General features: G+C 50.0%; 1 protein-coding gene across 3 annotated transcripts in view; it reads left to right on the top strand.

Moving 5' to 3' along the window:
- The window catches only part of RBL1 (RB transcriptional corepressor like 1), a 1,112,731-nt gene that overhangs the window by 881,784 nt on the left and 204,798 nt on the right, over positions 1-26,149 (top strand). For all 3 annotated transcript variants that reach the window (XM_069652118.1, XM_069652119.1, XM_069652120.1), the window contains one exon: positions 10,068-10,158. In XM_069652118.1, coding sequence (XP_069508219.1) covers positions 10,068-10,158 — 91 coding nt within the window. The remainder of the gene's footprint in view (positions 1-10,067; positions 10,159-26,149) is intronic.

Below are 26,149 nucleotides of genomic sequence, written 5' to 3'. Positions count from 1 at the left end.
GAGGATTGGCTTATCTGAGCCCCTTCTGCTCACCAAGCAGCCTCATCGGCCAGCTTATTGACACACTCTGCAATTTGGCCTTTTCCATCAAGCATCAGAAATCGACCATGGTTTCTTCAGAGACTAACCTTTCTATGATTTGTGTGAAACTCGCATGCTACAAGGATTTTCCAAGCTCAACAAAGGATCATGGGATATGATGGCTCCTGTGTGCCATTTTCAGAGCTATTAGACTTTCCCTTGGTGGTTTCAGAGGTTCCTAGATGGCTGCAATAGTGCTATGCATCCAGCAGGCATGCCTGAAAATAAATGAGACTTCAGTTGTTTTTTCAGGAGGCGGGCCAGAAGAATGTGTCGGAATGGACTCCTCCCTCTGAGGGTGAGAGGCCACCATCGGACCTCTCAAGCAACATGGTTTATGATCCCAGGAGAAGAGCCTTTTTTATATTAACATCCTCGAGCTTCACGTGATTTTCAATGCCCTGCAAGCTTTTCTTCCAGTCCTCAGAGGGAATAGAGTTCTCATCCAGACCATAGTTTGACCGTGTTGTGTTTTTTTTTTTTTTTTTTAATAACAAGTAGGATCACCCTTTTTTGCCTGCTAACAGTAAAGATTTGGGAGCTAGATTTCTTTTTTTTTTTTTTTAAACTTTTATTTTTGCTGGCAGTGGTAGTTGGCATACACACACAACAGATCGAGAGTATGGTCTTTAAACATGACAAGGTACATTACACTGGGATGTTCACACACAGTAGCATACATTTGCAGATAAAGATCAGCTAAGTGCCATATTGGGGAGCACAATGTACAGAAATGGGGTCTAGGGCGAGCTATCCGCAAAGGAGGTAGCATCGAGGGCGTTGAGATAGCTGTTGAAGGCAGTCCAAATGTTTTTGGGCCGGGACCGGCCTGGGAGGGTAATAATGTAGTCCTCCTCGCAATTACGGGACCAGGTCACCAAGTTCAGCCATTTCTGGAAAGTGGGGGGTGCCGAGCAGTTCCAGTTTTGAAGAATACATTTTTTAGCAATTGCACAGCATACATTTAACAGCCTGGCCTCTCCTCTGGCGCCCTCAGCATCCCACTGACCAAACAACGCCCCCATCGGGTCAGGCTCAAGCACCGCATCACAGAGTGCGGACATGGTCTTAAGAATCTCATCCCAGAATGGGGCCAGGTTGGGGCAATCCCAGAACATGTGGAGATGACCGGCATCTTCCGCCCCACAACGGGGGCAGAGTCGCGTGTCGGAGTGGGCGAATTTGGAAAGTCTGCGTGGCGTATAGTATAGCCTATTCAGTAGCTTGTACTGCATAGTGCGATGTCGAAAATTAAGGGAGACCCTACTGGTGTGGGAGCACATTTTACCCCACAGCTGCTCTGAAATAACAACCCCCAGTTCAGAGGCCCAGTCCTCTCTCGCCCTGGGGGGCGGTGTTGCTGAAGCAGTGAGCAGGAGTTTGTACAATGATGAGACCACTCCCCGCGCCCCCCCGGAGTTGGCAATGTAGGAGATGGCAGGGTGGTCTGGGGGTTCGCTGGGGAAGGTGGGCCAAGCCGCCCGGAACGCTGCGCGGAGTCGGTAATACTGAAGTAGCTCAAGTAGCGAGCCCGAGTGGGCTGGTTTCCACGTCTGTGGCGTTATGAATACCCCATCCGGGTAGAAGTCAGTAAGGGCCAGATAACCCAGGTCCCGCCAGTGCCGTGCCAGGGCTGAGTCATTCGTGGGTTCCAAACTGGGGACCCGCCATGCAGGGAGCCATTTGTAGTAAGGGTGAGTCTCGGGGGCAGCAGCGAATATCCGCCTCCAGGCAAACAAGGTGGTCTGGACGGGGTCTATGGGAGAGTCAGGCTCATATTTCCGGTGTAGAAGTAAGGACATAATGTTAGCACCGGAGGCAGCAATGATTTCAAGCCTGACATGCGGGCGGGAAGGAGGACCAGGATACCAGTATGTGGCAAATTGTGCCTGCGCCGCAGTCCAATAACTCATCAAGTCAGGGGCCGTGAACCCGCCCCTATCATAGGGAAGGGTCATAGCACCCCACTTTTTCCGCACCGCGCCGGAATGCCACAAGAATTGGGCACACAGCTTGTGCAGATCAGTGAAGTAACTATTTCCAGGCCAGATGGGAACATTTGTAAACGTGTACAGGAACTTAGGGAGCAGTATCATCTTGACCAGCGACAGCCGCCCGGCCAATGATAAGGGAAGAGAGCGCCAGCGCTCTAGTTTGGCTTCGGCCAGTGCAGTGGGAGCTAGATTTCTAGCATCAAATTGCCCTGAAAGCTTATCCATCTATCAGGGGTGCCGAATGTGGAGAATCACCTCCTAAGCAGGATGATGTCACTGTACCATGAGTGGGATATCAAGCACTCTTGCAGGCCATTTCTGCGCAATAGTGACCCACAGGTAGACCTCTTTGCCACGGCCGTGAACAGCAAGTGCCCTCCCTTCGCCTCCAGGGGAGGAGTGTACGGGAACTCTTTAAATTATGCCCTATCGATCCATTGGGGACTCCATATTCCTGAATGCCTTTCCTAAGATTCCTAGTCTCCCTAGGGTCCGGTAGAGAATCTCCAATTTTAGGAACTCTACTCTTTCGAATAGACCCTCAATGACCAGACAGCTTCTAGTTCTCCTGCCGTGGAAGCCCGGAGGAAGGGTCCAATCCGGCTTCCAGGTAACACACAATCTCCTACATCAACAGCAGGGCAGGGTCCTTCACCCCTTTGCTCAATTACTCAGCTTAACAGCATGATTCCTGTGCAGTTCACCCTACGCTTTCTCTGGTTACCTGCAGGAAATATTGTTGATGTGATTCAGGTAGCTAGGGAAGGCATCTACCCAGGCCCCGTACAGAATCAAGTGGACCAGGTACTGTTACTGTATTCTGGACAGCAGGTCAATCCTGTGACCTACCCTCTGAATGAGATTCTTTCCTTTATCTCACATCTTGCGGCCACTCAGTTGACTCATGTCGATCTTATCTGATAACTATTTGGGCCTACAGCACCACCCAGGATGTTTTTTCCACTTACAACCCGATTGTGCACAGACACCATGAGGATCTCACCAGGCTATATCCTCTTATTAAGAGACCTCTCCTGGTTTGCCAATTGTCCTTCATCCTCATCTTTAACGTTCAAACCCTCATAGACTTTATCCTCCACTAAACTGAAGTTTCGAGGGGATTGGGTCCTCCGACGTATTCCAATGAGAGTAATCACCACAGCTGTGCTGCTTCGGAAAATCTTTCTGCGTCCTGCGTCAATGACGTCGATATGCCGCCCTCGAGGACCTCCTCCGACGGCCGACGTCACTGGATGTTATAAGTAGGACGCACGGGGCCCGTAGCCTCAGTTCCGGTTTTTCCACGAACATGTTTGCTTCGAAGATCTCGGCGCGCCTCGACTCTTTGGAGTTTGTTTCTCGGTTCTTCGAACCTGTTCGTTTTGTGAAGTTTCTTCTTCGTGAAGGATGTCTACCTAGTCTTCCACCCCGCGTCTGGGATTTAAGAAGTGCGGGGACTGTGGGTCCAAGATGTTGGTTACGGACTCAAACAACACCTGCCTCTGGTACCGCGGGGAGGCCCATGACACGGACGACTGTGTCGACTGCCAGTCGCTCACGTCTAAAGCCTTGCGGGAGCGCAAGAAGTTGTTATCGGTAGGTAAGGTGTCTAAGCCACAGAAGTCGAGGTCTGCGGGGCTTTCGACGGATGATTTGAGAGGCGACTCTCCGCGTCGTCGTCGGAAGTCCAGTGGGTCTCGGTCCCGGAGTCGGTCCCGCCACTCCTCTGCCTCTTCGAGGCACTCCCGGAAGTGCTGTCATCGGTCGCTTTCCCCGTCCTCTTCCGAGGACTCCGCCCGTCGGTGTGTCGCTTACCCTTCCAAGCAGGTGACGCCAGATGGAATGGGCTTCCTTCAGGAAGAAAATGTTAGCGATTCTCGAATCGCAGGGCACCGGTCCGTCCGCGCCTCCGAGTGGGGTGGGTCGTGATTGGTCGAGAGACGCCACTCGCACGCCTTCGGGCGCGGGTGGTCGGCACGATTCGCGGGAGAGGTCCCGCTTGGACAAGGGGAATCGTTCTCGTCATGCCCGGTCCAGGTCCTCTACGCGCTCGAGACCGTTTGAACCTGTGATGCCTTCGAGGAAGACGTCGACGCTGGTGGCGCTGAGGTCATCGACGGACTCTTTCGAGGGCCCGCCTCCCAAGAAGGCCTCGAGGCCTGTGTCGACACCATCGATGATGTCGGCGTTGACGCCGATTCACTCGATGCCCTCGACGCCTTTCGAGGCTGTGTCGACGGGAGTACCCCGAGGCTTGGTGGAACCCCCTAGAAAGGCTATGGCCAAGGTCAAGCATGGCTTTGGTTCACATTTTGTGCCTTCTTACCGCCATCTTGAGCTTATTTCGGAGGTGGATGAGGGCTCTGATGATGGCATGGTTCCTAATACGGTGCCTGACGCGATTCTCAGGCCATAGCCAGTTTGAGGACCTGAGGCAGTCCCTGCACGATGCTAGTGGGCTGGACACCTCTCCGGAGTTGGAGTTTTGTAGGCCTGAGCATCGCACTCATGCCGACTCCTCGTACCAGCGCCTTATCTCGAGGGTCACCGAGTACTTGGGATGGTCTGGTCCCCCGGGGGAGTTTCTTCAGGATGACCTTACGGATATCCTCGACCTTGGTCCACCAACTGACCCGGTACTGCCGTTTCATATGGCTCTACAGAGGAGGGTGGCGGCGGCTTGGGCTTCTCCGGAGAGTCTCCCGGCAGTGGGCAAGTCTTTGCCGCGAAAATACCGTCCAGCCAGTAGCGACCCCTGCTACTTGTCCAAGCACCCCACTCCTGAGAGTTTGGTGGTGCAGGCGGCTACGGCCCCGCCAAAGCAGGGGTCGTATCCTACCATCCCTCCTGATAGGAACGACAAGCGTTTTGACAGCTGGGCGAAGAAAGTGTTTTCTTCAGGGGGTATGGCGCTTCAGGCGGCCAACTCCGTATGTGCCTTTTCACGTTTCACGCACACTCTGTGTAACTGTGTTTCCCGAAGGGGACGAACGGGATGGTTTCCTTGCCATCGTTCAGGATGGCAAGGATGCCATGTGTGAAGCCGTTCAGTCAGGTTTGGACATGGCAGATTGCGTCAGCCGGTCCATGGCGGTGAGCACCGTGATACGCAGGTTTGCGTGGTTGCGGAAGTCGGGGGTTTGCTCCTGATGTGCAGGCCCAGCTCCTCAACATGCCCTTTGATGGGGAACATCTTTTTGGCAGCAAGGCTGAGAGCCTTGAGACGTTGCAGACCTCCAAAGCTGCAGCAAAGTCGTTGGGCGCTGCAGTTCGACCACCTCTGCCTTTTCGTCCTAGGGGACAGCAATGGAGGGGAGGTTCCTTTCGTTATTACTCATCCTTTGGTAAAGCGAGAGGAGCTGCCAGTCAAAGGGGCCACCGTAGGTACTCGAGGTGCCAAGGCCGCTCGGGCTGTTGCCTCTTTGCCCTCAGGCAACGCCGCAGCCGCTTCAGCTCAGTCATGAGGCCATGTCCCATGGTTCGCCGGTTGGGGGAAGCATGGCGGATCATCTTGCAGAGTGGCGCGCCATTACTTCAGATGTGTTTGTTCTGGAGATCATAACACACGGCTACTGTCTTCCTTCGCGGCAGAGGCCTCAAGACAATCCACTGGGGAATCTCTCTTTGAAGAATCCGGATCCGCTCCTTGCGCAGGAAATGCAATCCCTGCTGGAGAAAGGTATTCCCCTTATTTTTTGATTTCCAAGAAGACGGGGGATTGAGACCCATCATGGACTTGCGCGGTTTCAACAAACTCCTCAGGAAGGACAAGTTTAAGATGGTTACTCTCTCTCAAGTCCTCCAGGCCCTTCAACTTCAGGACTGGTTGGTGTCTCTCGACCTCAAGGACGCTTATTTTCATGTGCCTATACATCCAAAGCACAAGAAGTACCTGAGGTTCGCGGTTGGCGACTCGCACTTTCAGTTTTGGGTCCTGCCGTTCGGTTTGACCTCCGCCCTGAGGGTTTTCGCCAAGATCATGCTAGTGGTGGCAGCGCACCTCAGGAAAGTGGGGGATTCACGTCTACCCCTAACTGGACGATTGGTTGATAAAGGCGTGCTCTCCCGAGCAGGTCCTGGATCATCTGTCAGTCAGCTATCACTCCCTCCACAAGCTGGGCTTCTCCCTCAACTTAAAGAAGTCCCATTTGAAACCAACTCAGAGGCTCCAGTACATCGGATAAGTGCTCGACACGTCCCTGGGGCAGTGTTTTCCTCCCCAGGTGAGGGCTCATCACATTCAGCAGATGGTGCACAAGTTTTAGCTTGCCCAGAGTCTCCCAGCGTTCGAGTTCTTGAGATTGCTCGGCCTCATGGCATCCTGCATTCTTCTGGTGCCGGAGGCCAGGTTGCGGATGAGATCTTTGCAATGGGCACTCGAGCTCCAGTGGTCTCAGTCCTCCGGCAGGATGTCGGACTCTGTTTAGGCGCCGTCCTCTGTCGCCCAGGACCTTCTGTGGTGGGCCGTCGAAGACAATCTGATGAAGGGGGCTCCGTTTTGGCTACCCTGGCCGGAGGTGATGATTGTGACGGACGCATCCCTCACGGGATGGGGAGCCCATGCCTACAAGTTGACAGTCAGCGGTCGTTGGTCTCTGTCGGAGTCCAGACTCCATATCAATCTGTTGGAGCTGAGGGCCGTCAGGCTAGCCCTGAAGGCTTTTCTGCCGACTGTGCGAGGGAAGAATGTCCTGATCCTGACGGGCAACACGGTGGCCATGCACTACCTCAACAAACGGGGAGGGGGGGGGGGCAGGGTCACTTCCTCTGTGCAGGGAGGCGATGCAGCTCTGGTTCTGGGCAAGTTTCGATCTCGGCAGTTCATCTGGCCGGAGACGAAAACGAGACGGCCGACGCTCTGAGCAGGCAGAGCGCGATCTCTCACGAGTGGGAGTTGGCTCAGGAGATTCTCCTGGAGCTCTTCGCCCTTTGGGGGACCCCTCAACTGGATCTCTTCGCCTCCAGTGTCAAGCGGAAGTGCGAGAGGTTCTGCTCGCGGGGATTTCCACCGAAAGGAGCCTTAAGAGATGCGTTTGTGGTGGAGTGGTCATTCCCACTGCTGTACGCGTTTCCTCCGGTCCCCGTCATTCCGCAAGTGCTGCAGAGTTTACTAAGGTTCGATTCCCGGATGATCCTCATTGCTCCGGTGTGGGCCCAGAGGACGTGGTACCCGGACCTTCTCGACTTGTCCATCTGCCCTACACGTCGTCTTCCCTACCGAGACGATCTGCTCTCACGGGAGGGGGGGGTCAGGTTCTCCATCCAGAGGTCAGATCCCTCAACCTTCACGCTTGGTTTCTGAAAGGTTGAGGTATAAGGATTGGGACCTCCCTGACGACTTGATGGAGGTGTTGCTCTCGGCCAGACGGCCAGCAACAAAGTCCCTGTGCCGTTAGCGTAAGTTCTGCGACTGGTGCAGGGTTAAGAATGTGGATCCTTTTGCATGTGACATTCCCATGGTTGTCTTTTTTGCTTTATTTGGCCCACAGGGGCCTTCAAGTGGGTACCATTAAAGGTTACCTGGCGGAGCTGTCCATATTTAAGCACTCGTCTGAAGAGTGTTCCTATTTTGAAATTACTTTAATTTCTCAGTTTCTGAAAGGGCTCACTAATGTGTTCCCTCCGTCACCTTTCCAGGTGGCCGGTTGGGATTTGAACCTTGTTATCAAGTTTCTGATGGGTGCTCCGTTTGAGCCTTTGCATTCATGCCCTTTAAGACTATTCACTCTTAAAACTGTGTTTTTGGTTGCGGTCACTTCCGCTCGCAGAGTGAGTGAGTTACAGGCACTTTCAGTTAAGCCACCCTTCACTGTGTTTCATAAGGACAGGGTTGTCCTTAGAGTTCATCCTGCCTTTCTTCCGAAGGTGGTGTCGGAATTTCATTTAGGCCTGAAGGAGGTTGTTCCGGCGTTTTATCCTCCTCCACATCCTGGTAAGGAAGAGGAGAGGCTCCATAGGCTTGATCCTAGGCGAGCGTTAAGCTTTTATATTTCACCCATGTCCCGGGTCAGAGTGGACGATCAACTCTTCATAGGTTATGCTGGAAAGCGTTTGGGACAAGCTGTGACGAAACAGACTTTGTCTCGCTGGATTATTTTGGCTATCTCGGAATGTTACCACTTGGCGGGTAAGGACCCACCGGTTGGTTTACGGGCTCATTCTACCAGGGGTATGGCTGCCTCTGCTGCCCTACAGAGGGGTGTTCCTATTCGTAACATCTGTGATGCAGCCACCTGGGCTTCAGTGCATACTTTTGTACGTCACTACTCCCTCGATTCCATCCGGGGGCAGGATCTGGCCTTTGGCAAGGCGGTCCTTTACTCCGCAATTTGATTGGGCATTCTAAATTTTTGTTTTCTAAATTCTTTTCCCACTTCCTTGCATTGGTACTGCTTTGGGAGTCTGTCATAGATATGGAATACGTCGGAGGACCCAATCCCCTCGAAGAACAAGTTACTCTCTTACCTGATAAGGTTCTTTCGATGGGATGGTTCGACGACGTATTCCATATCGCTCCCTCCCTACCTTCCCCGCTACAGAATTTCTTATGCGATTGCAGCTTACGTTTCCGCAAGGCTCTGTGTGGTCAGACTGGCAGAAGACTGGTGCCACACGTTCTGGCGAAAAAACTACAACTGAGGCTACGGGTGTTGTGCGTCCTACTTATAACATCCAGTGACGTCGGCCGTTGGAGGCGGTCCTCGAGGGCGGCGTAGCGACGTCATCGACGCAGGACGCAGCCGCCGAAAGATTTTCCGATGCAGCACAGCTGTGGTGATTAAAGTCATAGATATGGAATACGTCGTCGGAACATCCCATCGAAAGAACGTTACCAGGTAAGAAAGTAACTTGTTTTTCTGACCTGTAGGTTGCACTTCTCATGGCTCTCACATCTGCACGGAGTGTGCCTTGTCAGCTAAAGTAGTGTCTTCATTCCATATCAACGAGGAGGCGGTCTTGCCCATCTTTTCTCCGAAAACCTAATCTTTGGCTGAAGTCGCTCTTCACTCTCTCGATGTCGAGTCCTCAAGTTTTACCTGCATCAGACTAAACAGTTCAGGAAATTGTAGGTCCTTTTCGTTACTTCTGGTGGTCAGCATCGCTGCTCACAGGCCTCTAAGTCGGTAGCTCCAGGCATCAGACACTGCTACTCCATGCAAAAGTGCGAGACTCCTAAAGGCATGCATGCTCGTGCCAGCATGGCCAAAACCACAGCCAGCGGCTTTTTAGATGTTATTAGCAGGGATGCCACATGGTCTACTCCATTTGCTTTCTGCAAGTATTGTCTAGAACACCAGTTCCAGGGCTGACACCACTTTTGGACAGTCTGCCCTACTCAACTAGTTTGCTAGTCAGTAGGGTTTTCCCCTTCCCAAAGCTGCTACTACAAAATCTACCATCAGTGTGGAGGAAAGGGGAAGGGATGTAGGAGTAAGAAACATTTACTCACCATAGTGACTACTGCACTCCTAGTCCAAAGACCCCTTTCTGCCATACAACTTACCCTCCATCCCTGTAATCAGTTGGGTAGTAGTAGCTGATGAGCGTTCATGGACCGAGGAGTGAGGCAGGTGGGAGGAGTCCACATGTGTGGGCACTCCCAGGCACACTGGTACATGCAACAAATTTAAAGGGGGATGTTTGGTTTTGCATCCCAATACTTGGACTTCATTAGTATAATGGATAAGGGAGCTCTGGACTAAAAGTACAGTCGACAGTATGGTGAGTAACTGTTTCTTTCTAAAGCAAATGCATAGATTTTGAAGGACATTTGTTTTAAGGGGAAAAGTTGTTAATTGTCCTTTTTTTTTAAATGTTATGTTATGAGTGTAATATGTAGTTACATTTACCACTTCACTTCATTTTCAGTCTGGGTTACTATTTCTGGGATATTCAATGCAATTGATTGGGAGTCAATTAACTGAATTTAAACAATGAACACTCAAATGCAATCATTTAGCTGAAAATAAAGTCCATTTTGCTTTTGTTAAGGTGTATAGAAGTGTTCTGTTGAAACACACAGGCCAAGTAGTCACGGCAGACAGTAAAAATCAAAGCCGGAATATAGAGATGGATGACGTTGGTAAGTTATTAAAGATCTATCTTATAGTATTTTATGTGTATAATGGATGCCTCTGACCGATTTGTTGTCATTTGAAATATTCCCAAGTACTGCCAGTATTCTGAAACCTTTGTATCTGCTATCGTGCGCAGCACACTGCATACCGACTGTCTTAGTGCCACTGGTGCTGAGAGTGAAGTCCACTGAGTGTAAGCAGAGGCACACACGCCTTATGACCACAACTTTCTTTTTTCTACTGGCACACATGCTCAGATGAAACAGCAACCAATATTTGTAGGTCTTCCTGAAGTCAGCCAGAGCTACTGTATTAGAAAACAAAAACGTCAGAAATTGATTATGGCATGCTAAAAAGCAGCTCTAGGATCCCAGAAGCAGGTGCATACGTTTTCACTGGTGGTTCAGATGTGTCGTCATTGTCACAAAAACAAGATTCAAATCTCGGTTAGGTTAGTTTAGTAAATCTTTAATACCAGCACTGCAATGTGAACACAGAAATGGACAGCACACTATACCCAAGAAATCCAAAATGGATACCCTGCTCACTTATCAGTAGATTTTATAACATTCTCAGTGCAACACATTTTTGTCTTCTTCGACCTCATTAAGATTGTCAGCCTTTCTAACTATTACAGTGGTCCTCTGAAAAACCTAGCAAACCTATACAATTAACATTCACTCTTCTAAATTGTGAATTTGAAGCAACTTCTGTTCGGGACAAAGATCTATGATTGGCAATGGACTCATATTTCGAATAGATTGTGTCCTCCAATATATTCCACATCTTTGACATGTAATGTCCACAGCTGTGTAGTTCGGAAACTTTTTCGGCAGAGGGCGTCCTGCGTCAATGGCGTCGGGTCGATGTCCCTCGTAGGCCTCCGTCGAGGGTGACGTCACTGTATGTTATAAATGAGGCGCCCATAGCCTCAGTTCCGTTTTTTCCACAAACGTGTTTGCTTCGGAGACTCGGCGCGCCTCGTGTTTCACCTTGTGAAAGATGTCTTCTTCTTCGACACCTCCGACTCAGCGGTCTGACTTTAAGACTTGCCAGGACGGCAAGTCTAAAATGTCGATCACTGACCAGCATCACATTTGTTTGTGGTGCTTGGGAAAGAGTCACGACACCGCCGACTGTTCGAAATGCCAGTCACTGACTGCCATGGCCTTGCGGGAGCGTAAGGGAAAGCTTCAGGTAGGTAGGGGTGCTAAACCCAGTAAGTCCAAACGTACTTCCAAGTCCAAGGGTAGTCCACCGACGATTCGAGAGACGACTCTCCGCGTCGGAAGGATTCTTGGGGGGTCTCGGTCCCGCAGTGGTTCCTGCCATTCGTTGTCCTCGTCTCGGCATTCGAGGAAGCGCCGTACCGGTCGCCTTTCCCGTCCTCCTCTGACGATGGTGCCTCGAGGAAATTGGCTTGTCCAACAAAGTCCTCGACTCCGGAGGAATGGGCTGCCATTAGGGAGCAGATGTTGGCGATTTTTCAATCGCAGGGCACAGGTCCGTCCGTGCCTTCTCACGAAGCCGGCAAGGAGCGGTCTCGAACCGTGGCTCGTATGCCTTTGGGACTCGGGTCCTTGGTGCGATCCTCATCGGGAACCTTCGAGGTCCCGTTCGGACAAGGCTCAGGATGGTCGCAGGAGAGGTGCTTCCAGGTCTTGGTCCTCGTCCCCAGCGAGACTGCAGAATCCTGCTAAGGGCTTTAAGTCTGCGTCGACTCCGTCGGCGCCGTGTCCGTCGGATACGGACGTCGAATCAGTGCCTTCGTATCAGCCCTCGGTGCCCTTGCCGAAGCCGTCGACGCCATTGCCGCTCTCAACGACTTTGGGGCTTTTTGGCTGAAATGTAGCGTCAGAGATCCCTGATGTTGTGGATCCTCCAAGGAAGACTACTTCCAAGTCTGTGAGGCCGGTGGTTGACTCCAGACCCTTTTCTGTTCCGAGGCAGGGTTTTTACCTCCCTCTGGATGACATTTATGAAGAGGAGGAAAGGTCAGACTTTGATATGGACCCTATTGAGCCTGATGAGGCTCCTGTGTTTTCTGGAGACAGTCATTTGGAAGAGTTGATGCTAGTGGTTTGGACACTTCTCCGGAAGTGGAATTTGGCAGGCCTGAGCCTGGGGCTCATGCAGAGTCGTCCTACAGGAGACTCATGGCTAGGGTCACAGTGTATCTGGGCTGCTCCAGTCCTCTGGAAGCTTGTGTGCAAGATGATCTAACAGACATTTTAGATCAAGGTCCGTCCTCTGACCCGGTGTTACCTTTTCATCTCACTTTACAGAAAAGGGTGGCGGCTGCTTGGCAGTCACCGGTATCTCTTCCGACTGTTAAATTGTTGACCAAAAAATACTGCCCTTTTGGTAGCGACCCCAGTTACTTATCCTCTCACCCCACTCCCGAGAGTTTGGTGGTTCAGGCAGCTATGGCCACCACGAGGCAGGCGGCGTACCCTACCATCCCTCCGGATAGGGACGACAAACGATTCAACGGTTGGGCACGCACAGCATTTTCTGCGGGGAGTATGGCGTTAAAATCAACCAACTCCACTTGAGCCTTGGCAAGATTTTCACACACACTGTGAAATTGTGTTTCTCTTGTGGCTGAGCATATTACCGAAGGGGAAGAAAGGGATGGGTTCCTTGCTCTTGTGCAAGATGGCAAGGATGCCATGTGTGAATCCATTCAGTCGGGTTTGGACACAGCCGACCGTGTCAGCTGGTCCATGGCGGCGAGCACCGTTATACGCAGGTTTGCGTGGTTGTGGAAGTCTGGTTTTACCCCGGGTGTGCAGGCCAGTCTTTTGAACATGCCCTTTGATGGCACGCATTTGTTTGGCAGAAAGGCTGACGAGAGCCTTAAGAGGTTGCAGACCTCAAAAGCTGCAGCAAAATCTTTAAGCGCAGCTGTACGTCAACCTATGCCTTTTCGTCCTAGGGGACAGCAGTGGAGGGGAGGTTCTTTTCGTTACTACCTTTGGTAGAACGAGAGGAGCCGCCTGTCAAAGGGGTCACCGGAAAAGTACCCCTGGTGCTCAGGCAGCTGCCTCTTTGCCTTCAGGCGCTGCTGCAGCCGCTCAAAAACAGTCATAAGGCCATGTCCCATGGTTCACAGGCTGGGGGCAGAGTGTCTTAACATCTCAAACAGTGGCGAGCCATTACTTCGGATATGTGGGTTCTGGATACAATAGCCCAAGGCTACTGCCTTCCCTTCCTACAGCGGCCTCAGGACAATCAACCAGGGAATCTCTCTTTGAAGCTTCCAGATCCGCTTCTTGTGCAGGAAATCTTGACCCTGCTAGAGAAAGGCACTATAGAACTGGTGCCTGTAGCGGAGTGGAACAAGGGATGGTATTCCCCTTATTTTTTAACCCCAAAGAAAGACAGGGGTTTGAGACCCATCCTGGACTTGCATTGATTTGAAAAAACTCCTCAGGAAGGACATGTTCAAGATGGTCACTCTTTCTCAAGTCCTCCAGGCCCTTCAACTTCAGGATTGGTTGGTGTCTCTGGACCTACAGGATGCTTACTTTCATGTGCCGATTCATCCCAAGCTCAGAAAGTACCTGAGGTTTGCAGCTGGCGATTCGCACTTTCAGTTTCGGGTCCTGCCATTCGGATTGACCTCCGCCTGAGGGTCTTCACCAAGTTAATGGTGGTGGTGGCAGCGTATTTTAGGGGAGGGGGGATTCACGTCTACCCTACCTGGACGATTGGTTGATCCGAGCAAGCATTGGCTCACCTCGGTCTCACCTGCCGCTCCCTCCACAGGCTGGGCTTCTCCCTCAATTTCAAGAAGTCGCATCTGACACCTACCTAACAGCTCCAGTACATTGGGGCTGTGTTGGACACGTCCTTGGGGAAGTGCTCGCCTCCCAAGGTGAGGGCCCGTCACATTGTGCAGATGGTGGACAAGTTTCAACATGCCCAGAGTCTCCCGGCTTTCGAATTCTTAAGGTTGCTCGACCTAATGGCATCCTGAATTTTTCTGTTGCCAGAGGCCAGGCTGAGGATGAGATCCCTGCAATGGGTCCTCAAAATGCAGTGGTCGCACAGTTCTCGGGCAAGATGTCGGATCCCGTTCAGATTCCACTTTCGGTCTCCCTGATCTTCTGTGGTGGGCCAACGAAGGGAACCTGATGAAGGGTGAGCCTTTTTGGCAACCATGGCCGGTGGTGACTGTAGTGACGGATGTTTCCCTCACAGAATGGGGCGCTCATGCCAACGATTTGACAGTCAGCGGTCGTTGGTCTCCATCGGAGTCCAAACTTTACATCAATCTGTTAGAGCTGAGAGCAATCAGGCTAGCCCTGAAGGCTTTTCTGCCGTCTAAGCGGGGGAAATGTGTCCTGATTATGACGGACAAAACAGTGGCCATGCATTACCTCAACATAAAAGGGGGGGTAGGGTCCCTCCCATTGTGCAGAGAGGCAATGCAGCTCTGGTTCTGTGCCATACAGCAGGGAATTTCGCTCTCGGCAGTTCATCTAGCCGGAGACAAATTTGGCGGCGGACGCTCTGAGCAGGCAGAGCACGATCTCTCACGAGTGGGAGCTGGCTCAGGAAGTCCTTCTGGAGATCTTCTCCCTTTGGGGAACCACACAAGTGGATCTTTTCGTCACCAGTGCCAACCGGAAATGCAAGAGATTCTGCTCAAGGGAATTTCCTCCGAGAGGAGCCTTAGGAGACGCATTCCTAGTGGATTGGTCATTCACGCTGCTGTACGTGTTTCCTCCACTCCCCGTCCTTCCTGAGTTACGGAGGTTACAGAGGCTTTCTGGAGGTTTGGATCACACATGATCCTCATTGCTCCCTATTGGGCCAGGAGAGCGTGGTACCCGAACCTTCTGGAAATGTCCATCTGCCCTTCCTTACCGAGAGGATCTGCTCTTGCGAGAGGGCGGGTGGGTGTTTCAGGTTCTCCATCCAGAGGCCAGGACTCTCAACCTTCACGCTTGGTATCTGAAAGGTTGAGGTATACGGATTGGGACCTCCCGGCTGATGTGCTGGAGGTGTTGCTTTTGGCCAGAAGGCCAGCAACAAAATCCTTGTACCGGTGCCGTTGGCGTAAGTTTTGCGACTGGTGCAATGGACGAAATGTTGATCCTTTTCAGTGTTCCATTACTATGAATTTTGTCTGTCTTACTTTCTTTGGCCCACAGGGGCCTTCAAGTCGGTACCATTAAAGGTTACCTGGCGGTGCTGTCTATATTTAAGCGCTCGTCTGAAGAATGCTCTTACTTTAAGATTCCTTTGATTTCTCAATTTTTTAAAGGACTGACTAATGTGCTCCCACCATCTCCTTTCCAGGTGCTGGTTTGGGATTTGAATTTGATTTTTAAATTTCTAATGGGTGCTCCGTTTGAACCTTTACACTCTTGTCCTTTGAGATTATTGTCCTTCAAGACCGTGTTCTTGGTAGCGGTTACTTCCGCTCGCAGAGTGAGTGAATTGCAGGCACTTTCCTCTAAGCCGCCCCTACTGTGTTCCACAAGGACAGGGCTGTACTAAGGGTACATCCTTCCTTTCTACCTGAGGTTGTATCTGAATTTCATTTGAGCCAGAAAGTGGTTCTTCCTTCTTTCTATCCTCCTCCTCATCCTGGTAAGGAAGAGGAGCGACTCCATAAGTTGGATCCTAGGAGCGCTCTGAGCTTTTATATTTCTAGGATGTCCAGGGTCAGAGTAGACAATCGACTCTTTGTGTGATATGCTGGACACCGATTGGGCCAGGCTGTTGGCAAACAGACCTTGTCCAGGTGGATTATCCTCACCATTACTGAATGTTACCGATTGACGAGTAAGGACCCTCATGAAGCGCTGCAAGCTCATTCCACTAGGGGCGTGGATACTTTCACAGCCCTACAACGGGGAGTTCCTATTAGGAATATTTGTGATGCAGCCACATGGGCTTCTATCCACACCTTTGTTAAACATTATTCCCTGGATATGAGCTATGGTCCAGATATGGCCTTTGGTAAGGTGGTTCTTTATTCCCCTATCTAATTCGATACTCTAAATTCTTTTCCCTCCTCCATTTTCTGGTACTGCTTTGGGAGTCTGTCAAAGAATGTGGAATACATTGGAGGACACAATCCATTCTAAGAACAAGTTACTTACCAACTGGTAACGTTCTTTCGATTGGATGTTCCTCCAACGTATTCCACATCGCCCTCCCAGCCTGCCCCTCTGGGGAATTTCCTATGTGATTGCAGCTTACGTTGCCGCAAGGCTATGTGCTGTCAAGCAAGCATTGGATTGGTGCCATACGTTATGGAGGAAAAACAAACTGAGGCTACGGGTGCCGTGCGTCCTATTTATAACATCCGGTGACGTTGCCCTCGACCGAGGCCTTCAATCTGACGCCATTGACGCAGGACGCCCTCTGCTGAAAAAGTTTCCGAACTACACAGCTGTGGACATTACATGTCAAAGATGTTCAATACGTTGGAGGAACATCCAATTAAAAGAACTTTACCAGTTGGTAAGTAACTTGTTCTTCTGATTCACTTTGCTGAGTTTTATTTCTCGATTCTGACTGCAAGCATATAATTGAAAATGGAGTCGATCTAAGCTACATTAGGCATAGCACTGCATTTGGTGGCCTAGACTTATTTAAATCTTCACACTAATTCCACATACGTTTAAATTGACTTACAATTACATATCCCACCAACATTCTTTTAGGCCATAATTTGCATATAGATATTTCAGAAGCTTGTGGATCTGCTTAGATCAAATGTTCTGCATAGTCCGACATCTAGTGGAAGTCGCAGAGTATTACAAGATTTGTTTTCGAAACTCAAACAGGCGTCGACAGGGCATGTTTAGTAATACTATTCCTAGTGTGACGTGTACTCTACCCATAGGCGTCAAGGTCCCTCAGATTGTTTTTTTCCCGCCATCGAAGTCGGTCACAAATGCAGAGTTGTCTTCCAGGCTGATACCTTTGCTTAACTAGAGTTGTACTTGTAGACTTCCTTCCTTTCCTTGGTTGTTCACCTCGCCACACGACTGCTCAACCACTCAACAGCTTCTGAAGAACACCCGCATCGTCGACAACTGATCGATCGATGACCCAGACGCAACCTTTACAGTCCTCTTCGGGCTTCGGCCCATTACCGTAGGGGTTCTTTATACTAACCTCTTTTGGAGGGTGTTTATCCCATCATCCCCTTTCTTATATTTTCGTCCATCTGCCCATTTAAAATATAATACACAAAACCCCATTTATATTTTGCCTCGGCTCCCACCTTTAAATTCCAGTTGAAGAACACACCGAAAAAGCATTTTAAATCCTGTCTGCTTTTCCGGCTTAAAACCCTAAAGGATTGTCGGAGCGAAACGCTGGCCCGCTCACGCCATGCAGATCAAGGCCTCCACAGACATAACGGAAAACTCCAGCAAGGGCAGTTTCGGGGTCATGAGTGACACAGAGGGCGAACGGGGTCTGTCGGAACCCCAAGTGCGGGCCACTGACTCAGATAAGCCGGCCGGCGGTCCTGTGATGGAGAAGACACCCGGCGGCCAAGGCGCACGCAAACACACTAAGGACATACCCCACGGCCGACTTGATGACATCGTCGAGCGTTGAGGCTCATGCAATGACCGGGGATAAAGCCTCAGGTTCCTCACTGTCCTCTGGGCTATCGCGCACGATTTCGCCTCATGGCAGTTCACAAAAACTAAAAACAAAGGTCTCTCTGGACACCACATATAAAAAGGCCCTCTTTTCGTGCACCAAAGAACAGACGGCAAAAGGGCATTTTGCTGTCTCCAAAGAAAACACTGAAAATGTGGGAGCAGTGCGGGAACAGTGCCTTCATGCCCCTGAATGCCCCCATATCTCTTGAGGTACGAGCATTGATTGCATAATGCTTTATATGACACCCAGACGCAGTGCGCACATCGAGAGGAGTTTGTGTGCATGATCCTGTTAATTAAGCTGCAGCCTTCGTATGATCTCGTCCGTGGCAGTTTATGTCCTTGTGCCCTGTGCCGCCATTGCCCCACACAAGAAGCACCATACTCTTTAATGGCCGCTTAGCATCTTCAGCAACACCAGATGCCTGACTTCTTGACTCCATACGACCACCTGCATTTGGATTTGCCAGCAGAACGCATTTCTTCACCAATCAACAGCCGGCAGGCGAAGGCGGCCCACTTTCAGGAAGGCCCACGAAAGAAGGCTTACTTCCTGTTCCTTGCCTGTCCACGCCTGACCAGCTGTCACCCAGAAACCCTGCCAATTTGCCGTGAACATCCTTTGCTCACCCGGAGTGGTGCACACAAGGTACCTTTATTCCCCGACAGTCGAGCGCTTTCACCCTCTTGGCCCCCCACGATCGCGCCTAAGTACACTGCGCCCATTCCTTGACTCACTTTGTCGCCTGCTGCCAGCAGCAATTGTATATTCGCAGCTGTGGGCCTCCACTGTCTGACCGCGTAAATACCCATTTTAAATGTCACTGCTGTTATTATGTGCATCACATTACTCCTCAGCATGCAATCATTACTGTGACACCTAATGTAAACACGTGTTTCGTCCTTTCATGCGTTCACGTTTTCCTTGCTGTCAGTTCTCCCATGTACTTCACCCTTCCTCCAGTAGCATCGTACAAACTGAAATACAGAACCACTGTACCCGTGATCACCTACCGCTGCATGCATTTGTAAACTGCACGGAAACTGCACTAGCTACAGTCTACGTGATCTAAGTAGCTCACAGCTTACCTGCTCATCGCTAGTATTAACCTGCCATTGCTTAATTATTCCTGCTTGTATGTGCAAATTCGCATCTGCATCCCTCTACTAGCCCTGTTTGCCATTTTGCTGTGCATTTTTTCCCCATTAGCCATTGTTTACTATCTCTGCTTGTTTGTGCAAATTCACATTTAGGTGGTCTGTGCATCTCTACTAGCCCTGTTTGCCATTGTGCTGTGCACTCTCCGTATTAGCGATCGCTCACTTTTTCTGCCTGTATGTGCAAATTCACATCTAGGTGGTCTGTGCATCCCTCTACTAGCCCTATTTGCCACTGTGCTGCACACTCTCCTATTAGCCATTGTTTGCCTTTTCTGATGGTATCTGCAGAGCCTCTGTAAATGTAAGCTAGTAATTAGCCACTGCTAATGTATTCTTGCAAATAGCTAAGCTACTGCCAGACTATAATATATACTCTTGTCAGAACCTGCCTTATTTGCCATATACCCTGCTTACTGTCATGACACGACTAGCCCAGCCTAGCCATAATTCATAGTTTCCTAGAAGTATACTATGTACCTGCCACTACTATACACGGTTCTACTGAGAACCATCTTGAATTTGATCACCCTTCACATGCCAAACATGTCCCAACTACAGAACCAACTACCTCATGCTTTCGCACCACTAACACCACCTGAAGTACTCGCTACCATAATTACCACACCCTGTAGTCTCCAACAGCGGAACCTTAAACTGCGCTAGACTACCCAGAATCCACAATCCCCTAACTAACTCTCAGCATTCTACATTCCACACCCGGTCCACTTCCAATATTCCATCCCACAAAGACAATCATGGTCAACATCCTCTACAACTTAATTGCCATCTCTTTAGAGACTCCGCCACCTCCCCAAATAGCCAACAAATTGTCCAGCCACCCTCTGCCCCACCTACACCTCCTGGCATAAAAGGTGCTTTAGTAAACGCCCGCTCTATGGTAGCCCATGCCACAGACATAGCGGACATAATCAAAAACGAAATCCTAGATTTCCTAGCTATTACTGAATCTTGGCTCCATCCCGCAGCAGGTCCAGCTATCATGTTAGCCATCCCAGACAATTACTTCCTTATACGACTGGATCGCACCACCTCTAGAGGTGGCGGCCTTGCTATTATTGTTAAAGATAACTTAACGTTAAGACTATCTGCACCAACTAACTCTAACTCCTGTGAAACCCTAACAGCCAAACTAACTCACTATAGCCAACAACCAAACTATCACCATCCACCTAATCTACCGACCACCAGGACCCCTAGGCTCCTTTGAGGAAGACTTAATGAACCTACTATCCAATAACTTAAAACATTCCACTAAATGCCTCATCCTAGGAGACTTCAATCTTAGATTTAATGACACACGAGACGCCAATGCCCTACAGATTAACAACGCCCTTGAGGAACTAGGTTTCTCCCGAAAGATTACGGAACCTACGCGCATTAAAGGCAGGACCCTTGGTTGGATTGCGGAACATAATTGCTCAACCACTATCACGTCCATACTGCCTCAACACTGGTCCAACCACAACTTGATATTGTTCTCCCTAGAAGCCACACCACCCCTAAATAAAAGTATCGTAGCTCCCACTGCTCCCACCAGAAATGAAAGAAACATAACTCCTGAAAACCTCATCCCCCTCCTCCTACCTACCTTAAACTCCATCTCATATCAGGCTGACCCAGCCACCATGGTAGATATCTACAAAGAAGTGATGTTGGCCTCTCTAGAAGCCATTGCACCGCTGTTAATCAGAAAAAGCAAACCCCGCCAACACCTAAATATGTGGTTGATGCCCCTCCTGAAAGACCTGAGACAAAGGAAATGTCTGAGTGAAAAAATCTGGAGATCAAACCCTTCAGACGCCAACAAAAACAACTTGAACACACTAGCCACCCTCTACAAAAAGAGATTATCCTAGCTAAACAAACGTCCTATAACTCCCGAATCTCTCAAGCTAAATCTAACACCAAAGAATTGTTCGCGATCCTGAAAGAAGTAGAATCCCCTATCCAAACACCTGATTCATGCCTCAAAGATGAGATCTGGTGCACTAGTATAAAAGAAGCCCTGGCCAATAAGATCACAATGCTCCAGGCAAAGATTAACAACAAAAAAAGTACTATCACTGCTCCCAAAACCAATATCAAAGGTATCACCCCTAAGACCGCCACAAACCTCCCACCTACTCTGCAACCTACCCCAACGCCTCATAGACCAGACACCCCCAACTTCCACTTCCGCAAAGTCTCTATTAAAGAAGTTGAGAAAGTCATCCTCACCCTTAAACCGTCCAATTGTCAGGGTGACCTGTGCCCAGCCCAACTTATAAAAGACGCAGCCCGTGAACTCTCACCCTTCATCTCTAAACTCCTAAATGCCTCATTCTCAATTGGCACCATACCCAGCAACTTAAAACACTTTGGGTCCTTCCCCTCCTCAAAAAACAAACCTTGGACCCAGCCATCCCAACCAATTATCCACCCATAACTACTGTGCCCTTCTTACTTAAAATTTTGGATAAAGTAGCATACTCACAAATTCAGCATCATCTGGAAATTAACCAACTGCTTGGAGTTCGCCAGTCCGGCTTCAGACCGCAACATGGTACTGAGACTGAACTCCTAGACCTCAAGGCACAAATTGACACACTTGTAGACCACTCAATACTCTGTGACCATCTGGTCACCGCAGCCCACTTCTCCCAAGTGGCAGTCGCTTGGATCCAGTCCTTCCTCAATAACGGCACCATGATGGTTTCTCTCCCCTGGTAGCTGCAGACCCTATTCCCATCACATGTGGCGTACCCCAGGGTTCGTGTTTATCTCCCACTCTGTACAATATCTTCACAAAGCCCCTTTTCGATCTAAATGGTCTAGGTATCGCCTACACTAATTATGCAGATGATGCACAGATCCTCATCCCGTTGACGGGCGATTATGACAAGGATTTGGCCTTTGTGAACAGAGTTTACCTCATCATCCAGGCATGGATGGCCTCCCATGGACTATGCCTGAATGATGACAAAACAGAACTCCTTATCCTGGACTCACCCTCCAATATTAAAAAAATCGGCCCCAATTATGGCTCCTTCATAATTGACACCAATAACATAACTGTGGCCAAAGTAGTCAAAACCTTCGGCTTTTACTTGGATTCCACGCTTACATTTGGCAAACAAGTAAACGCTATGGCCTCAGCCACATCCTATACCTGCAAGTTAATCAGAGCAGCCAAACCCTTCCTTTCCCCCAATAATTGCGTCACCCGCGCTAGAGCACTAGTTTTGTCTAAATTAGACTACTGTAATGCTCTATATATAGGCAGCAACAACTACATCACCTCCAAAATTCAGACCCTTCAAAACAATGCACTAAGAGCTGCCCTTAGTCTTCCTAAAAACACCCATATTATCAGACCTCAGGATATCCGTCAACTGGCTCTCCACTAGAGACAAAATACTCCTTAAAACGGCATCTCTGAGACACAAATGCCTTAACCACGCAGCACCCCATTATCTAGTCGATAGATTTACCAGACAAACAGCTGCACGCCCCCTAAGAAAAGCTAACTCCAACCTCTTGCTGGTACCCAGATTTAGGCTCACTAAATCTGGTGGGAGTAGCTTCCCCGTCAAAGCGGCTCAACACTGGAACTCCCTTCCCCCTGCCTTAAGGGAAGATCTCCCCTACTTACAATTCAGATCCAACCTCTTTCTTTGGTTAAAGGAACAGGACGTCTAACCACACCACACCAGCCTCTCAGAGATCCACTCTATATATGCTCTGCCTTTTTAGGCATTCCTCCCACTAATTGTATATACCTTGTTTTTGTTTGCTTTTTCCACGTTTGTGCCTGTATACAGCATTTTAACCATGGCTGTACTGTATATATTATGTTGATTCTGTAACTCAAGTTGAACAACCCTCTTCATGCCTTCACGCCCGAATACCCCTGGGTCTGGTGCGCTATATAAATAATAAAACAAACCAACAAAATACAAGCCATAATTAAGAAACACGTCAGTGCTTCACTACTTAAAGCAAGGTCGCTGAAAAAACAGTTTTGACGGCTGCTTTTTTTTTTTTTAAAACTGTGTATTAACTTTTGACAAATTAAACGTGGCAATAGATCCCAACTTAGGTCCCTCGGGCCCAAACCCCCGTTCCCCCACCTACTTCTATTGTTTATCATCACCACAACTCATCTTCACTGAATATCATTGGAATGAAACGATTCTCGTGTTACGCCACACCAGACACTTCCTTTTGAGTTTGAGAGCTCCACGCGTCATATCCCAAATAACACCAACCCAGTGAACCACCTGAGGTGGCCCAACATCGGGGGACGTGCCCCGTGGAGTCTGTACATCCGTCCCCTTAGCTTGATCCTCTTGCATGGCCTGGTAGCTCCGGAAGGCCACCCATTAGTCCCTTGGTTTGCAGTTTGACGGAAGAGTTAGGTTATATTGGGTCTCTCTGTGTTCGCAACTCGCCATGAGGTTAAGCCAGTGGTGGAATTTAGGAGATGCAGGCGCCACCCATGCGCGCACCAGCAGTGTCCTGGCCACCACAGAGGCCATACCGACTAGGCGTTTCTCGTTCCGGGAACCAGATGTAATTAGGGCCAGTAGCCACACTTCGGAGGTGAGATTGACTGGGACATCGAGCATTCTCGCCACCACCTCTATCATACTGAACCAGAAGGAGTAGATCCGTGGACATAGCCAGGCCCGTGGTAAGTCTTCTGGGGATTGGCGACATCTTTTACATTCCGGAGACATAGAGGGATACAGTTTGTGCAGGGTAAGAGGGGAGTAGTACATTTGGTGTAGGAATTTTAAAATGGATTAGGCGGTGTCTATTATTGGAGGAGATGGATTTGGTCTGGGTGCAGATCAACCCCCACTGGTCATCTGACAAGGTTTTCCCCAAGGTGTCCTCCCATCTGGCTCTCTTACAAGTCTGAGGAAGAATGCCCGAGTGCTGGAGCCATGCCATACATTGTCAAGATCAAGCGGTTTACCTCGAACATGATATACAGCCATGTCAGGAGAGTACCATTGTGCTGATCCGGACCATTTCGGCAAATGCTCCCAAGCCCTAAGGGTTGTACTTCTGCCCTCGAGCACCTCTCCTGCGCAGCCCCCAAGAGTCCACGGATATCATCTGGGTGGGTAATAGCTTTCTCGAGTCGCATGTGGGGCAGATCACCCGAGGGGGGACCCCCACCTTACAGCGTATTGAGCCTGGGCTACCAGGTAGTACAAAAAGAGGTCAGGTACGTCTAACCCACCCCGGGAGTTCAGGCGTGTTAGTGTCCAGAGAGACACGGGGGTGCTTCCCAGCCCAAATTAATTTGAGCATCATACTCTATCCGTTTCCAGAAGGAAGTGGTGGGCCATATCTGGACATTATTAAAGATGTATAACAACTTCAGAAGAACCACCATCTTCGAAAGCGATATTCGGGCAGCCTGTGAGATAGGGAGATGCGCCCACGTGTCTACTCTATGCTCCAAGTATTGCCGCGCTATAATTTTCTTCGTATAGCTTAATGGGGGACGTGGACACACGAATGCCTAGATATCTGATAACTTGCGGGCGCCTAACGAAGGCATCCCCAACATCTTGCGGTGAGACACCTGCGGTGAGGGGGGAGCACCTCGGATTTGGACCAGTTTATACGGAGACCGGATATTGCACCAAATTTAGTAATCTCTTCCACCACGGGCTCTAGATTAGTTTGTGGTTTCTTGATCTAGATTAACATGTCGTCCGCGTATAGAGAAACTATGAAGGTGTGTGAGTGGAGCGTAACCCCCCTGTGGGCGTGATATTCCCTCAGGGCACATGCCACAAGTTCAATGGCTAGGGCAAATAGGGTATGGGAAAAGGGGCAGCCCTGTCTGGTACCCCGGGATGGGTAAATGGGTTCGGACTGGACACCATTTGTGTACACCAGGGCCCGTGGAGCTTATAGAGCAAGCAAATCCAGTGCAGGAACGTGGTGCCCAAGCTCGCCCGACGGAGGACTTTGAACAGAAAAGGCCACTCGACTGCCTTCTCGGCATCGAGTGCGGCCACTACTATTGCTACCTCCGTGTTCACATCAGAGTGAACAACCTCCGTAGGTTATTCTGTGTGGAACAGCCAGGTATAAAGCCTGCTTGGTCTGGAAGGACCAGTGCAGGCATGTGGGATAACAAGTCTGTCGGCAAGGAGCTTCGCCAGGATCTTATTGTCGGTATTCACCAAGGACCATGTTCTGTAGGACGAGCATTGTTGCGGTTCCTTATCCGGTTTATGTAACACCGTCACCAATGCTGTCTTGGTGGATTCAGGGAGCACACCTGCTGAGCTAGCCGCCTCAAACATACTGCGAAAGCGAGGAACAAGGAGGGAAGGGAAAGCTTTATATAATTTGGCGGTGATACCGTCAGTCCCTAGGGCTTTACCGTTAGGGAGGGATTGAGTGCCTTTAAGAAATTCTTCATCTGTGCGGGGGATCGTTCAACAACAAGCCTACTGCTGGGTCCAGCCATCCCAAGGCAATTTTATCTAGGTATTGGACAATATCGCCATGCCCGGCCGTACTCTGGGGCGTAATAGTGGCGGAATGTGTTATTTATCCCCCCGGAGTCCCTGGTGAGGTCCCCGACCTGTGTCTCCACCTCGATTATTGGGTCTAGGTGGCGTTCCTGCCTTATGGCCCATGCCAAAGTTCTGCTTGGGCAGTCGCCCTCGCCGTATCTGCGGCAGCAATAGGGTCACCCAAGAATCTCTCCTCGTCAGCCATCAGCGAGTGGATTTCTTGTCTCATCACCTCCAGCATGGCCAGATGTTCCGGAGACTTATTCTGGGCATGAAGGTCCTCCATACCCTTCAAATCTTTTTCTTTCGACTTAATCTAAGAATACACTTCAAGATCCCCCCTACCCCCCCTCTTGCGAGATGCAACATCCCCGAACATACACTTTAAAATGTTTCTCAGACCACCCTGGGGTCCGGGACAGAACCTGCATTTATCTGGACAAATTCCAAAATGGCTTGTCTGATATCTTCCCGAAATGCAACATCCTCAAGCGCCCGGGCTCTGAATCTCCACCCGAGATGCCTAGGATGGGGGGGGATGAACCCATGAACTGCACGAGGACTGGGGAATGATCGGATAGGGTACGAGGGAGAATCAAGGATTTGACTGATATACAGGCCAGTTCCGGGGACAAGTGAATATA

Source organism: Ambystoma mexicanum, chromosome 3p (assembly GCF_040938575.1).
Source record: "Ambystoma mexicanum isolate Mex_15411 chromosome 3p, UKY_AmexF1_1, whole genome shotgun sequence".
Classification (NCBI taxonomy): Eukaryota; Metazoa; Chordata; class Amphibia; order Caudata; family Ambystomatidae; genus Ambystoma; species Ambystoma mexicanum.
The sequence above is the reverse complement of the archived record's forward strand: the minus strand, read 5'-3'. Positions and strand labels throughout refer to the sequence as shown.